Genomic DNA, 13992 nt, shown 5'->3' on the forward strand with positions numbered 1-13992 from the left:
GGTGCAGTCCAGAGCCAGGGCGCTCCAGGGCAGGGATTCCACCTGCTGTTTGCGTGCGCCCCTCAGCCCTGCCGGAGATGGCGAGCCCCCACGCAGTGCAGCTGGGCTGCAGGAGGAGGAGAAAAGAGAAAGGCGCCCCTCCCTCCCATGCCGCTGCCCCCCTGACTAGTGCCGGATGCGCTGCCCGGATCACCTGCGCCAGCCACTGCAGCACGTCGGGCCATCCTGGCCAGGGGGCAGGCGCAGGGACGGTGTTGAACCCCGACCACTTCTCCGCCTGCATGCCTCGTAGGGCTGCAAAACAGCAGCCCCCCTCGTCCCACGCCCGCTTCTCCCAGATCATCCCGCCGAGAGTGGGCTGCCGGCTGCCCGCCAAGTAACTGCGGGGGCACTGGCTTTGGGGAGAAAAAGTTTGGCGGCCGGCTACGCCAGTGCGGTAGCGTGTGGGGAGAATCCCGGGGCCTGAGCCCTGCCTTGGCCGCTGCGGGATCACAGCCGACCCCGCGCCCGGATCTTTCCCCGCCGGCGGGCTCTGGAGTCTGGATTGGGTGCGCGGCGCTCTAGCCCGAGTGCGCTGCGGCGCGGGTAGGGTTAACAGCCTCGGCACCCGGGCTGGGGGAGGGTGGGGGCGGGGCCGGAGGAGGGGATCCCCGCAGTCCGCCAGCAGAGCAGGCAGGGCTTCCCGGGTCCCCCTGGCGGGGGCGGAGGGCTTTCCCCGCTACCGCCAGCTCACATTTGCGCCTTCTCCGGAACATGAGGGGCTGGCGCCCCCGGCCGCCGGCTGCTGGGCTCTGGCGCTCAGGCTCTCCGGCAGCCCGAATCCGGAGGTCCGAGGGCTTTCCAAGCGGTGGAGAGGCAGGCGGCTCGCTCAAAGGTGTGGGGGCTGCTCAGTCACCGCCGGCCTCCAGCTCCTCTTTTGCTCCTCTTCCTCCTCCTCACCTGCAGCGCAGACACAAAGCAAAGACCGGTCACAAATAACGCAAACATCGAGCATCTTTGCCAAGTCCTAACTGCAGCGGCGGGTGGGAGAGGGGCCTGGGACGGGCTGATTCACCCCGGTAGTCGCAGCCTGGCAGAGAAATTATTAAGAATGATAGCTTGGGCTGAATAATCGCTGCCCACGGACAGTGCTGGAGGTTTGTTGGAGTTCGGTATCATTTTTTATTTACTCCCTAATAAACTAACACAAATTGCACTTGGTGTCTCACAAACTCCCTGCGCTGTGTTCTTCTAGGAGATGCAGCAACACCATGGTGATCCTTTTGAAGGTTCTTTGTTTCTGCTCCATCTTAAGTCTTTACATTGGCATTTCTTTGTGAATTCAAATTCCCGTCTCCCCCTAAAGAAGATGAAAGAAATTGGCCCGTTGAATATTTCTTTCCATTTTAAATTATTTTAAAGCCTGATTTTTATGATAGAGACTATTACAACGAATTAGACCTAGAAATTAGAGTGAAAGCGGATCACCCTCATTAGGTCATTAGGTAATTGGAATTCTCAGCTGGATCCGATGTCTTGATATTCTACTCGGCAGCTGCCCTAAAGTTGCTTACCTGGTATCTGCTTTTAAGAGTGTGCGTGCGTGTGCTTTCAGTGTCACGGAGTGAATAATTCATTTTATGATATTCTTTGGACACATGTTAAACAATTTTAATTTTTTTGTACGTGCAAATAAACATTCAGCAGAAAAAAAGGGGTGGGGGGCGCAGAGCTGCTGTTAGTCCCATCGCCCTGGACTTGAGATAATGAATACTGTCCGGACTTGAATTTCTCAATGGTCTTCGTCAAGAATATAATTTAGTGGCTAACAATCAGAGACAGCATTTTGTTTTTATCATCTATTGTTATTTTTGTTCTGTATCTTCAAAATGACAATTCAGTAAAACTTGTTTAGGATCACGAAGCTAATTGAGTCTTCGGGGCAGCTGAGTAGATACTGCATGAATTGTGTGGAAAGCATAACTATTAAAAACAATTCTGAGAAGGAATTTGAATTAAAATAGAAGTTTCCCTATGAAAAGTTACTAACCTTCTGGTCTGAAAAAGAAATTCAACTCATGCAGAAAATCCATCAAACATGTATTAGGACCCTTTTCAACAAATTATATAGCTTTCCAGTTGCTACGGGTAGCAATTGAGTGAAAATGTTTGATTCATCCTTAGAAATCTAAATACTTCAAAGGAACATTATGATAAATTAATAAATATTTTTATTAGCGATTCATAAATTTAGAAAAAAGATTACATAGCCTCCACCCCCGAAATACCACAATAGTTGTTGCCAGCATTAAATTGGATATAAAGTTCTACAGTTTCGGAACTGTCATAAGAAAAATAATGGCTGCATCCCTTGTGTCAAACTGACTTTGTCAAATAGCAAATTCAGTGCTTCAACAGAGGCTTCAAAAACAAAATAATAGGCAAAAATATATCTTTTGCCATGTATATCTCTATGCTCTAGCATGGGATTAGTTGCAGTGCCATTAATCATGTAGAAATCATGTAGAAATAATCATCTCAGAAATTGCCTACTGAGATTTATGGCAATGTTGCATGGAGTTCTCCCTACTCTCCAAGGGGGTACACAGGAGGACAGAAGGCACAAAATTCAGAAGAAAGTGGAAATTTGATCCACAACATGAGGGACTGTCGGAACACCAAAACTCAGACTAATAGTACTTCCGGCTAGCCACTTTTTTGAAAAAGCTCATAAAATAAATTAATAATGTAAAACTCACTGTGATTGGACAGACAGCAAATCAATTAGACATTTATCGCCTTTCTGTTAAGAAATCAACTGATTACACACACTCGAAAAGCCATCTTGCTAATAAATATCTGTATATTGAGAGTGTGATAAACCTGTATTCCTATGATGAAAAAACACAAGATAATTTTGTGTTTCATTTTTAGTCTGAATCATAACTTCATTGTTTAAGACATTTTACACTATTAGGTTATAACAGGCACATTTAAGAAGTTCTTATTTTCATCATTCCTCTTTTAATAAAGTCAACAAATTTTATGTTTATATGTAGACATTTAAAATGTATATGACATAATTTTTTCTTTTTTTTTCCTATACAGGATTGTAGAGATACATGTAACATGTAAAGTTAAATGAAGCAACAAAGGCAATATTCTTCCACATGGATAGTCCTTTGCACATAGGAGATACTTATTTATACTTGTGACTATAGAGAGAAGAGAGGAAGGAAATGAAGAAACATTGGGGGTAAAAAAAGGCGCAGATCAAGGGCCATGACTTCCAGTGATAAGCTTTCAGAAAATTAAATTTGCTTCTTTTTGTTCCATTAAGGCATATAAGTGAGAGGATTTCCCTAGATTAACACCAGAGGTCATACTTATCCACAAAATGTATTTCAAATCTAATCAATTAAATCTATTTCCAGCATCACCTTTTAATAAAAATTGCCTATTTTTTTCTTATGGCCTACAACAATTGCTTTCCCATATTTGTTGAATTTCAAGCTTGTGAACACACACACAAACACCCATCCACAAACACACACATTTTCTTAGAAGAATGTCTTTTTTCAGACCACAGGAGCTTGGGAAAAAACTTCATGTTGTTTGCACTCCAATCCCTTATTTTACTCAAATTTATATTAGGCCATTGTTTATAATTCTCTTCTTTATAGGACTGTCTATGCTATGTCTTTTCGTTGTACCTTAAAAAGCAGGGTTCTCTTGACTTTGGGTGTTTTTGGTATATTTCCAAAGGCAATCAGACCAGGGGTCCCTGGCATCTGTTTCCCACATTGTGTGGTCTGAAGGAAAATGTTGACCTACAAAGTAAATGTTTTTCTGATAATTATTTTTTTCTTTGCCTGGGTAAGTCAACTACAATATTTGGTGGTGCCAAACAGAGAGGTTGTGACGAGACACTGCCACTCTGAACTTACTGTCCTTAGCAATAAATGCAAGTGGGGAATCAGGATAGTATCAATTATTTCCTTAGCACAATAACAATTCCATGTTTCTGGAAACATAACAATTAAAAGGCCCTAAAAACACTATTATTTTTAAATCACACATTGCCCCACTTCATAAGAAATCTGCTAATTTGAAGAAAACATAAACATCATAATTATTATATGTGGTTCTTCATATTTCCGCATTATGATTATAAAGTATCAAGATATGAATGAGCGTATTGGTGAGGGTCTTATAAATTTTTAGCAATACCTCTATTTTTTAGGGGCTAATTATTGTCTTAGGGCCTATCCATTCACTTCCTAAATTTTCAATTTTTCCTATTCTCACCCTTGTCTCCTACAGTTTCTTAGATAGTTAGCATATCTATAAAAGTCTCTGCAATGCCAGCAAAAAAAGACAAAGGTAAAACTCACACTGAGTTTGCTAGAACTTAACTTGTGTTAATTAAATGGGTGAACAGGTAGAAATCACTGTGTATGCTAAGTCTTATTAAAATAATCTGTGGATTTCATGAACAAATATCCTTTGGCAGCTAGAAACACATCGCTCGCATCTAGAAAGTCATAAAACTTAGCAGACTGCACATTCTACTTTATAAAGTAGTTTCTCAGGTGTTTATTTTATTTGCATCTCACAACAAACCACATGGAAGGCAGGAAAAGGTTTTATCATCATCTCCATTTTACAAGTAAAGATAATACCTAAAATTCAGTGCCTGCCCTACCCAAGGTGATACAGCTAGTGAGTAGCAAAGAGAGGCCAGACTTCAAATACAATCTTCTGAATTTTTCTGTGAGTCTGTTTTACACGCTGCTAGCTCTTCTTCACAGCCAAAGAATATAGTAACCTCTCATTACTAGAAACTACCTGTGAAGGGCCTCACAGACATCTCCTCACTGGCTTTTTGGTTTCTGTGATTCTTAACTATTGTCCTCTTGTTGACTTCACTTGATCAACAGAATAATTTGTGAAGATATAATCCAAATGTAGATGAAATAGCAGTGCTGTATGCCTGCAGGTCCAAGGTACCTAATTAAAATGTGTTAAAAAAAAAAAAAAAAAAAACAGAGATACTGATGTATTCAGACACACTCTTCTATCTACTTTGCTGTCAGCCTGTAGTTTCTTAATTTTTGGTAATATTGACACTGTCAAATGCCATTTAGTTGTTTCAAATAATAAGGGATAAGGAGCAGGCTCAAATTCTTCACCCTGCAGCTCAGAGGAACTTGTCTGCAGTCTTGCAGGCATCCAGCTTGGTTCCTTGACTCCTACTCTGGCAGACTGGTCCTCTCATTGCTTCTCCTTTTATGCCAAAGAGTGAGAGAACCAGAGAAAGGAAGCCAGGCTGCACGCCACAAGGAGAGAAAAATCAGTGTGCCCCACAGCTGGCTTAAAGAGTTAGCAAAAGTGGAACCAAAGATATTAAAACTAGCCCTAAATATTGAGGTCAAAGTTTACACTTGGTAATCTCAAAAGTTCTCTGGTTGCTCAGTGCTAAAACATAGGGAGGCTAAAAACTGAAGGTTTATTTTCTCTTTGAAATCCAGTGTATATTTTCATAATTATTTTCTTCTTCCATACAGGGTTAGGGCACAAGATACATTGACTCATTTTTTTCGTTTCCTGATCACAGCCCTGTAAATTCTCTTTCCATGTGTTACTCATGAACTCCCTCTTCCTATATTTGCCTTATTCTTATCTACCTCTTGCCAAACAGGCTCAAAAAATCTACTACTCTTCATCTAACTTTATATTATTCTCTCTCTTTCTGGGAATATTTGTAAATCCCAGTCCCCTAATAATTGTTTTAGTGCCAGGAGTTGGTGCCTACTCATACAAAGGGAAAGAACCACAATTTGCTAAGTTAAATTAAACATAACAATGTCACCAGCAACCAAACACTCTAGATAACTTGATAAATAAATTATCAAGCTTTGCATATTCATATTTATCTTCTAAGCCAGGGTTGTCTTAAAAATGAGTTTAATTCCAGATTACTGCTCTTTTGTCTTATGGCTGTAAATCCATTAACACTTTTGTTCTACTGTTTTAATTATTAATGTACAATAATTAGGTCATACAAAACAATATACATTAAGTAAAATATCAGGGGAAAAGCACAACAGATATATGCTAGACAAATTTAATGACAAAACTTACTATTTAATACAATGTGTTTCTCTCACTACTTAGGATGAGTCCTTCCTAAAACCTGTTTAATTAGTTGAAACTACTGGATACTTTCACAAGTTAAATTATCTTAACAAGAAATATTTCCTAGCTCATATAACTGAAAGTATTATTAGGTAAAACTTCAATGCTATTTGATTCAGAGGTTAAGACATCATCAGTGTTTCAACCAGTGTTTCAGTTTCCTTAGATATTTTATTATTCTCCTCCTTCATATATATTGGCTTAATCCTCAGGTTAACTTACCTCATGGTAGCAAAAAGAGCTGTAGCAGTTTTAGGCCTCATATCCATACCCAAATCATTCAGAGGGTAGAAGGTCATCCTCTGCCCCAACTTTTCAAACAATTTTCTAGTATATCTAATTGAACCAGCCTCCATACCCAACTTTGAACTATAAAGAATGGTTAAAGGGAGGTATGATGGGAATGACTCATCAAACAGAGAATATTGATAAATAAACTGAAATTATTGAAAAGAATCTAATTGAAATTTTGGAGTTGAAAAGTAGAATAATCATATGAAAAATTCCATGATAGATTTGAGCCATCAGAAAAAGAATCAATGAACTGAAAAATACACTGATGAAGATTATGCAATCTGAAGAACAAGAAAAGAAAGCATAATAATAAGAAAACCCCCAGCACCTCAGAGAAATGTGAGACACCTCTAAATGCACCAAGAGACATGAAATGGAAGACCAAAAGAAAAAAGAGAAAAAAGACAGAAAAAATATTCAAAGAAAAAATAGCTGAAAACTTTCCAAATTTGATTAAAAAACATTCATCTACACCTCCAAGAAATTCAACAAACTTTAGGATAAGCATAAAGCAATCCATACCCAGAAACATCATAGTCAAAAAGGGAAAATTTTGGAATAGGTAAAGAAAAATAACATGCCAAGTACAAGAGAACCCCAATAAGATCCACCACTGACTTTTCTTCATTAAACGATAGTGACCAGAAGCCAGTGGGATGCTATACTCAAAGCATTGAAAGAAAAAAAAAAATCTGTCAATTAAGAAAATATTTAATAACATTAACAAACATGAAGACAACATACGTATTTTCCCAGAGAAATAAAAACTGAGAGAATGTAATGCTAACAGACTTGCCTTTCCAGAAATGCTAAAGAAAACTTTCAGGCTGAAAGCAGATAACATCGGATAGTAATTTGAATCTATACACACACAGAAAAAGAATGTCAGTGGTAATTATGTGGGTAACTACAAAAAACAATATAATTTCACATTTTTGAATTTCTCCTAACTGATTAAATGAAATACCTTAAAATAATGAATGTATAATTATACTGTTTGGTCTATAATATAGAAATTTAACATATTTGACAATAACAGCACAAAGGATTGAGGTAGGAGAAAGACATATTGAAGTACAGAAATGACACCAGATGGTAATTTGAATTCACAGGAAGAAATGAAGAGGACCAGAAAAGGTAAATAGGTTAGTATAATAAGTTCTATAAATACATATCTACTGTCTGTTATACCATGCAAACAACAACCATACAAGTACTGGAGTGGCTACATTAGTATCAGCCAAAATGGACTTTAAGAAAAAAAAAAAATGTAACTGGAGACAAGACAATTTTATAAGGACAAAATGCCAGTCCATCAGTAAAATACAACAGTTTTAAATACATATGTGCATAAAAACAGAATCTCAAGATACATTAAGCAAACTGACAGAATTGAAAGCACAATTAGTCAATTCAATAATAATAGTTAGAGACTTTAATACTCTACTTTTAATAATGGTTAGAACAGCTGTGCAGAAGATTAACAAGAATACAGAAAATGTTAACAGCAGTATAAACCAACTGTACCTCACAGACATTTACAGAACACTCTCCTCAGCAACAGCAGAACACACATTTTTCTCACATACACAAGGAACAGTCTCCAAAATAGACTGACTTGACCATTATGCAATCTATGCATGTAACAAAATTGCACTTGTACCTCATATATTTATACAAATTTTTCAAAATCTTGGGAAATTCAGAAATATGTAAATATTAAACAGCACACTCCTAAATAAGAATCAAAGAAGAAATCACAATGGGAATTAGAAAATATTTAAAGATAAATGAAAACAAAATCACAACATGCAAAAACCTACAAGATGCACCTAAAGCCATGCATAAAGGGAAATTCTTAGCCAGAAATATGTAAATTGGAAAAAGATAAAATATTTCAAATCAATAAGCTAACGTATTACTTTAAGAAACTGAAAAAAGAAGAGAACAAGGCAGAAAGAATCATAAAGACTAGAAGTTAACAATGACAATAAAAAACAGAACATATCATTGAAAATAAAAATTAGTTTTTGAAAAGATCAATAAAATTGATGAACCTTTAGTAGACTGACCAGGAAAAAAAAAAAAAAAAAAAAAAAAAGAAAGAAAGAGAGAGAAGAGCATATTACTAAAATCTGGAAATAAATAGAGGGCATCACTACTGACCTTACAGAAATGAAAAGGATTATAAGAGAATGAGGTAAACCAGTATATGCCAACAAATTGATGACTTAAATAAAATGAGAAAATTCCTAGAAAATAGCAAAACTGACCCATGATTAAGTAGAAAATTTGAAGAGGCCTGTACAAAGTAAAGTAATTGTATTAGAAATTTTTTAACTTTCTATGAAGAAATGGCCAGGCCCTGTTGGCTTCACTGGTGAATCTATAGTATACTTAACACATAATTAATAGTGATTTTTAACAAACATTTCCCAAAATATAGAGGAGGAAAAACACTTCCCAACCCATTTTAAAAGGCTAGTATTAACCTAATATCAAAATGAAAGACATCAAAGGCCGGGCGCGGTGGCTCAAGCCTGTAATTCCAGCACTTTGGGAGGCCGAGACGGGTAGATCACGAGGTCAGGAGATCGAGACCATCCTGGCTAACAAGGTGAAACCCCATCTCTACTAAACAAATACAAAAAACTAGCTGGGCGAGGTGGTGGGCGCCTGTAGTCCCAGCTACAGGAGGCTGAGGCAGGAGAATGGCGTGAACCCGGGAGGCAGAGCTGAGATCCCGCCACTGCACTCCAGCCTGGGTGACAGAGCGAGACTCCGTCTCAAAAAAAAAAAAAAAAAAAAGAAAAGAAAGACATCACAAGAAAACTACATTTATGTATATAGATGCAAAAATTTTCAACAAAATACAACCAATCCATATATAGCAACATAAAAAGTTATTATATACCATGACCAAGTTGGAATTATCATAACAACACATAGTTTAGTGTCATAAAATCAATTAGTGTAATACAAACTATCAATACAATAAAGCAAAATAACCATATAATCATCTCAATGGACACAGAAAAAACATTTGACAAAATCCAAAACTCTTTCATGATAAGCACACTCAACAAAGTAGGAATACCAGGAAGAGGTTGAATAGGACTTCCCTAGCCTGATAGAAGACATCCATGAAGAAATCTACTACTACTATCATACTTACTGGTGAGAGACTAAATGGCTTTTCCCTTAAGATCGAAATGAGAGAACAATATCTGTTCTTCCTACTTTTGTTAAACATTGTATTAGAAATTCTAGTCCGTACAGTTAGGTAAGAAAAAGAAACAAAAGGTATTCAGATAGATAAGCAATAATTGAACTATCTCTTTATACAAGACATGACTGTGGATCTAGAAAATCAAAAGGAATTCACTAAAATGCTCTTAGAACTAATAAACAGGGTCAGCAGGTTTCTAGATATAAGGTCAACATCAATACAAACCAACTGTATTTCTATACACCAGTAATGAACAATCTAAAAATGAAATGTAAAAATGACTGCATTTGTAAAGGTATCAAAAAGAATACAGTAATTAGAAACGTAACAATAAAAGTACAAAACTGATACTCTGAAACTAAAAAAGAAAAAAATTAAATAAAGAATGCACAAATTAATGAAGATACAATCTACGTTCCCAAGGCAAAATACTTAACATTGTTAAAATGGCAGTAGTCTCTAAATTGGCCCACAGATACAATCAAATCCCTATCAAAATCCTAGCCAATAGGGTTTGGGAGAAATTGGCAAACTGACCCTAATATTCATATAGAAATGCAAGTAGCCAAGAATAGACAAAGTAATCTTTAAATAGAACAAAGCTGGAGGATGCACACTTGTTGAGTAGAAAGCTACTACAAAGGGATAGTAATCAAGATAGTGTGGTAATGGCATAATATAGATATGTAGGACCAATGAAACAGAATTGAGAGTTCAGAAATAAACCTTTACATTTATGATTGATTGACCTTTAATAAGGGTGCCTAGATAATTCACTGGGGGATAGAACAATCTTTTCCACAAAAAGTGCCAGGAAAACTGAATATTCACATGCAAATACATGAACCTGGACGCTTTCCTTACACCATGCAAAAAAATTAACTCAAAATAGATCAAAGGCTTAAACGTAAGGAACAATCTGTAAAACTCTTAAAGCATTTGAGTGAATCACTGTGAACCTGTGACCTCAGCAATGGTATTTTAGATATAACACTAAAAGCATAAGCTACAATAGAAAAACATAGACAAATTGGGCTTAATCAAAATAAAAACTTGTGCTTCAAAGGATACCATCAGGAAAGTGAAAAGACCACCTACAGAATGGGAGAACGTATTTGCAAATCACAGATGTGAAAAAGGACTGGTATCCATAGTATATAAAGAACTCTTATAACTCAATTATAAAACTAATAAATATGTAATATGTATTTCAAGATAACTAAAATATTTTGAGTGTTACCACCACAAAGAAACAATAAATGTTAAAGTGAGGGATATGGTAATTATCCTGATGTGATCATAATATAGTGTACACATGCATCGAAACATCACACTGTACCCTATAAATATGTACAATTCTGTGTCAAACACAAATAAAAATAATTTTAAAATTATTCTTAAAGAATAAATAAGCCAAAGGCAAAATCTCTGAATAGACATTTCTCCAAAGAAGACATAAAAATGGTCAATGGGCACATGAAAAGCATAGGCACAACATCATTGGCCACTAAAGAAATGCAAATTGAAACCACAATTAGATACTTCACACCCACTAGGATGCCTACATTTAAAAAGACAGACAATAACAAGTGTTGTCAAGGATGTGATGAAATTTGAACGTTCATACACTGCTAGTGGGAATATAAAATAGGACAGGTGCTTTGGAAAACGGTTTAGCAACTCCTCAAAATATTAAATGTAAACATATCATTTTACTCAGCATTTTACTTCTAGGTCAGTACTCAAGAGAAAGGAAAATGTACATCCATACAAAAACTTTTACATGAATGTTCCCTGCAGCATAATCCGTAATAATCAAAAAGTAGAAACAGTTCAAAATCCATCAACTGATAAGTATGTAAATAAAATGTGGTACAGGTTGAGTATCCTTTATCCAGAATGCTTGGGATCAGAAATGTTTCTGATTTTTTATTTTCTTGAATTTTGGAATATTTTCATATACACAATGAGAGATCTTGGGGATGAGACCCAAGTGTAAACACATAATTCATTTTTGTTTCATATACACCTTATATACACAGCCTGAAGGTAATTTTATACAATAAGTAATTTTGTGCATGGAACAAAGTTTGTGTACACTGAACCATCAGAAAGCAAAGGTATCAGGTGTGGAATTTTCCTTATGGTGTCATGTTGGTGCTCAAAAAGTCTCAAATTGTGGCGCATTCCAAATGTTGTATTTTCAGATTAGGGATACTCAACCTGTGTACCCTTAAAATGGAATATTATTCATCAGTAAAACCAATGAAGTCTTGACACATGATACAACATGGATGAACCTTGAAAACACATAAAGGAAAGCCAGTCACAAAACACACGTTACATGATTCCATATATAGGACACGTCCAGAACAGGCAAAGCTAAAGACAAAAGTTACAAAATTGGTCGTCTTGGGCTGGGGGGGAAGGAAAGCAGCTACAAAATTGGTTGTCTTGGGCTGGGGGGGAAGGAAAGCAGCAAATTGGAGTAAGTAATAATAGGTACAGTGTTTCTTCCTGGTGTGATCAAAAATATTTTAAAATTGGAGTGTGGTGATGGTTATGTAACTCTGGGAACATACTAAAAACTACTGATTTATACACTTTAAATAGGTAGATTGTATGGTGTATATAAATTATATCTTAAGAAAATTGTTAAAAACTGATGCAAGCAATGCCCAAATAAAACTGAATGCTAAAATGAAAGTATCAATTTAAAATGAATATTGGTTAGGCAACCTTTGATCTATAAGATTAGGAAGAACAAGAAAAAGTTTTTCGAGGTGGCGTAAGTGACTATCATCTATGTATTTTAAGATAATTGAGGATTCAAGATTTTTTCTTGTCAGTCTCTATCCAGAGAGTTTGTAAATCCAAATAGTATCATGGTTCAATGAATGTCCTAATAAGAATTTTAGTATATGAATAAGCTGTGGCATTTTAATTGTGGAATTTAGATTTCTCTTAATGATATGTAAGTAGAGGATCAAGTATAGTTTGTACTGAATTCTACAGTTAAAAATCACTGTCATGAAATGATCCTAACAGTGAGAAAAAAGTGGGACTAAAGCATTCTCTGAAGATGACTGGTACTGGCTACTTGTGGCCATTAATTAATTTTCTTTGTAACCTCTTAGCTCTCCTAACACCCTTTGGTATCTCAGACATATACATACAGCATCGTGAGACCGAGCCTTTTGTAGAGGTTGTCGGTGGTAATTTAGAAAATATATGGTCTCAGTTTTGAGAGTCAGCAGCAAAAGTGCACTCAATACCCAGTCTGCTGCATGTGGTTTGGCTTGTTTGAAGCACACATCTGAAAGGACTCAGTGGTCAAGAAGACATACATGGGCAGGCACTGTGTAGTTAGCAAGGGTCTCACTTGATATTAACAGGTGGTTGTAATACTAGGATCAGACTTACTTGAGTGCTCACTTCAAAAGAGAAGCTAAGGGAGTGGGAGGCTTCCCAGTCTCTTGGGAAAGCTGAGCCAATAGTTCAACACTGTCTCATAGATGGTTATCTAGGGTCACTTAGAGGTGAGGTTAGCTTTGAAGCAGTACATATAATCCCTGACTATTTCCTATTATTATGAAGAACTAATTTACTCATGGGGTTTTTCTTTTGGTTTGTGTTTTTAGCCAAGGTAAAGGTAATGTTTTTATTTAAATATATTACATATTTTATTAAGAATTAAAAACACACTGTTTTTAGTGGTCACATAGACAATGGAAAAAGACATAGAAAACAAAATACTTTGTTCCCAAAGATAAATTATGTGAAGTATACCAAACCATTGAAATAAGATTAATGAAAGTTTTGTCTAGGTTATTAAACATAGTTCCATGATGAAGAACTCATATTTCCTTGTCTAGATTTCAGTATTTTGATTATCCCAGGATCTGGACTTTGGAGAACACATAAAGCAGGCAGCCTAGCACGTGGGCTTTCCCCATAAGTGGTGGAATCTGATGCAATTGATGAGTACCATTCTAGGGTTTTCCTAATACTGGTGATGTTAACTTTGATCACTTGGTGATGATGGTGTCTTCTAGATTTCTCCACTGTAAAGTTATTGTTTCTCCCTCCACAGTTAATAAATATCTTATTAGATTCTTTGAGATTATGCAAACATACCATTACTCATCATAATTTCACCCAGTAATTTTAGCACCAATCAATGATTATTTTCTGTAACAATTATAACTGTGGTGTTTACCTAATGGTGATGTCCTCCTTTAATAGTATCTTCTATGTTGATTAGCTAAATTATATTTAAAGAAAGACATGTC

General features: G+C 36.6%; 1 protein-coding gene across 1 annotated transcript in view; it reads right to left on the reverse strand.

Moving 5' to 3' along the window:
* The window catches only part of KCNN2 (potassium calcium-activated channel subfamily N member 2), a 427681-nt gene that overhangs the window by 143632 nt on the left and 270057 nt on the right, over window positions 1-13992 (reverse strand). The window contains exon 3 of the mRNA XM_050793051.1: window positions 734-939. Coding sequence (XP_050649008.1) covers window positions 734-755 — 22 coding nt within the window. The 5' untranslated portion in view covers window positions 756-939. The remainder of the gene's footprint in view (window positions 1-733; window positions 940-13992) is intronic.

The sequence above is a fragment of the Macaca thibetana genome, chromosome 6 (assembly GCF_024542745.1).
Source record: "Macaca thibetana thibetana isolate TM-01 chromosome 6, ASM2454274v1, whole genome shotgun sequence".
Classification (NCBI taxonomy): Eukaryota; Metazoa; Chordata; class Mammalia; order Primates; family Cercopithecidae; genus Macaca; species Macaca thibetana.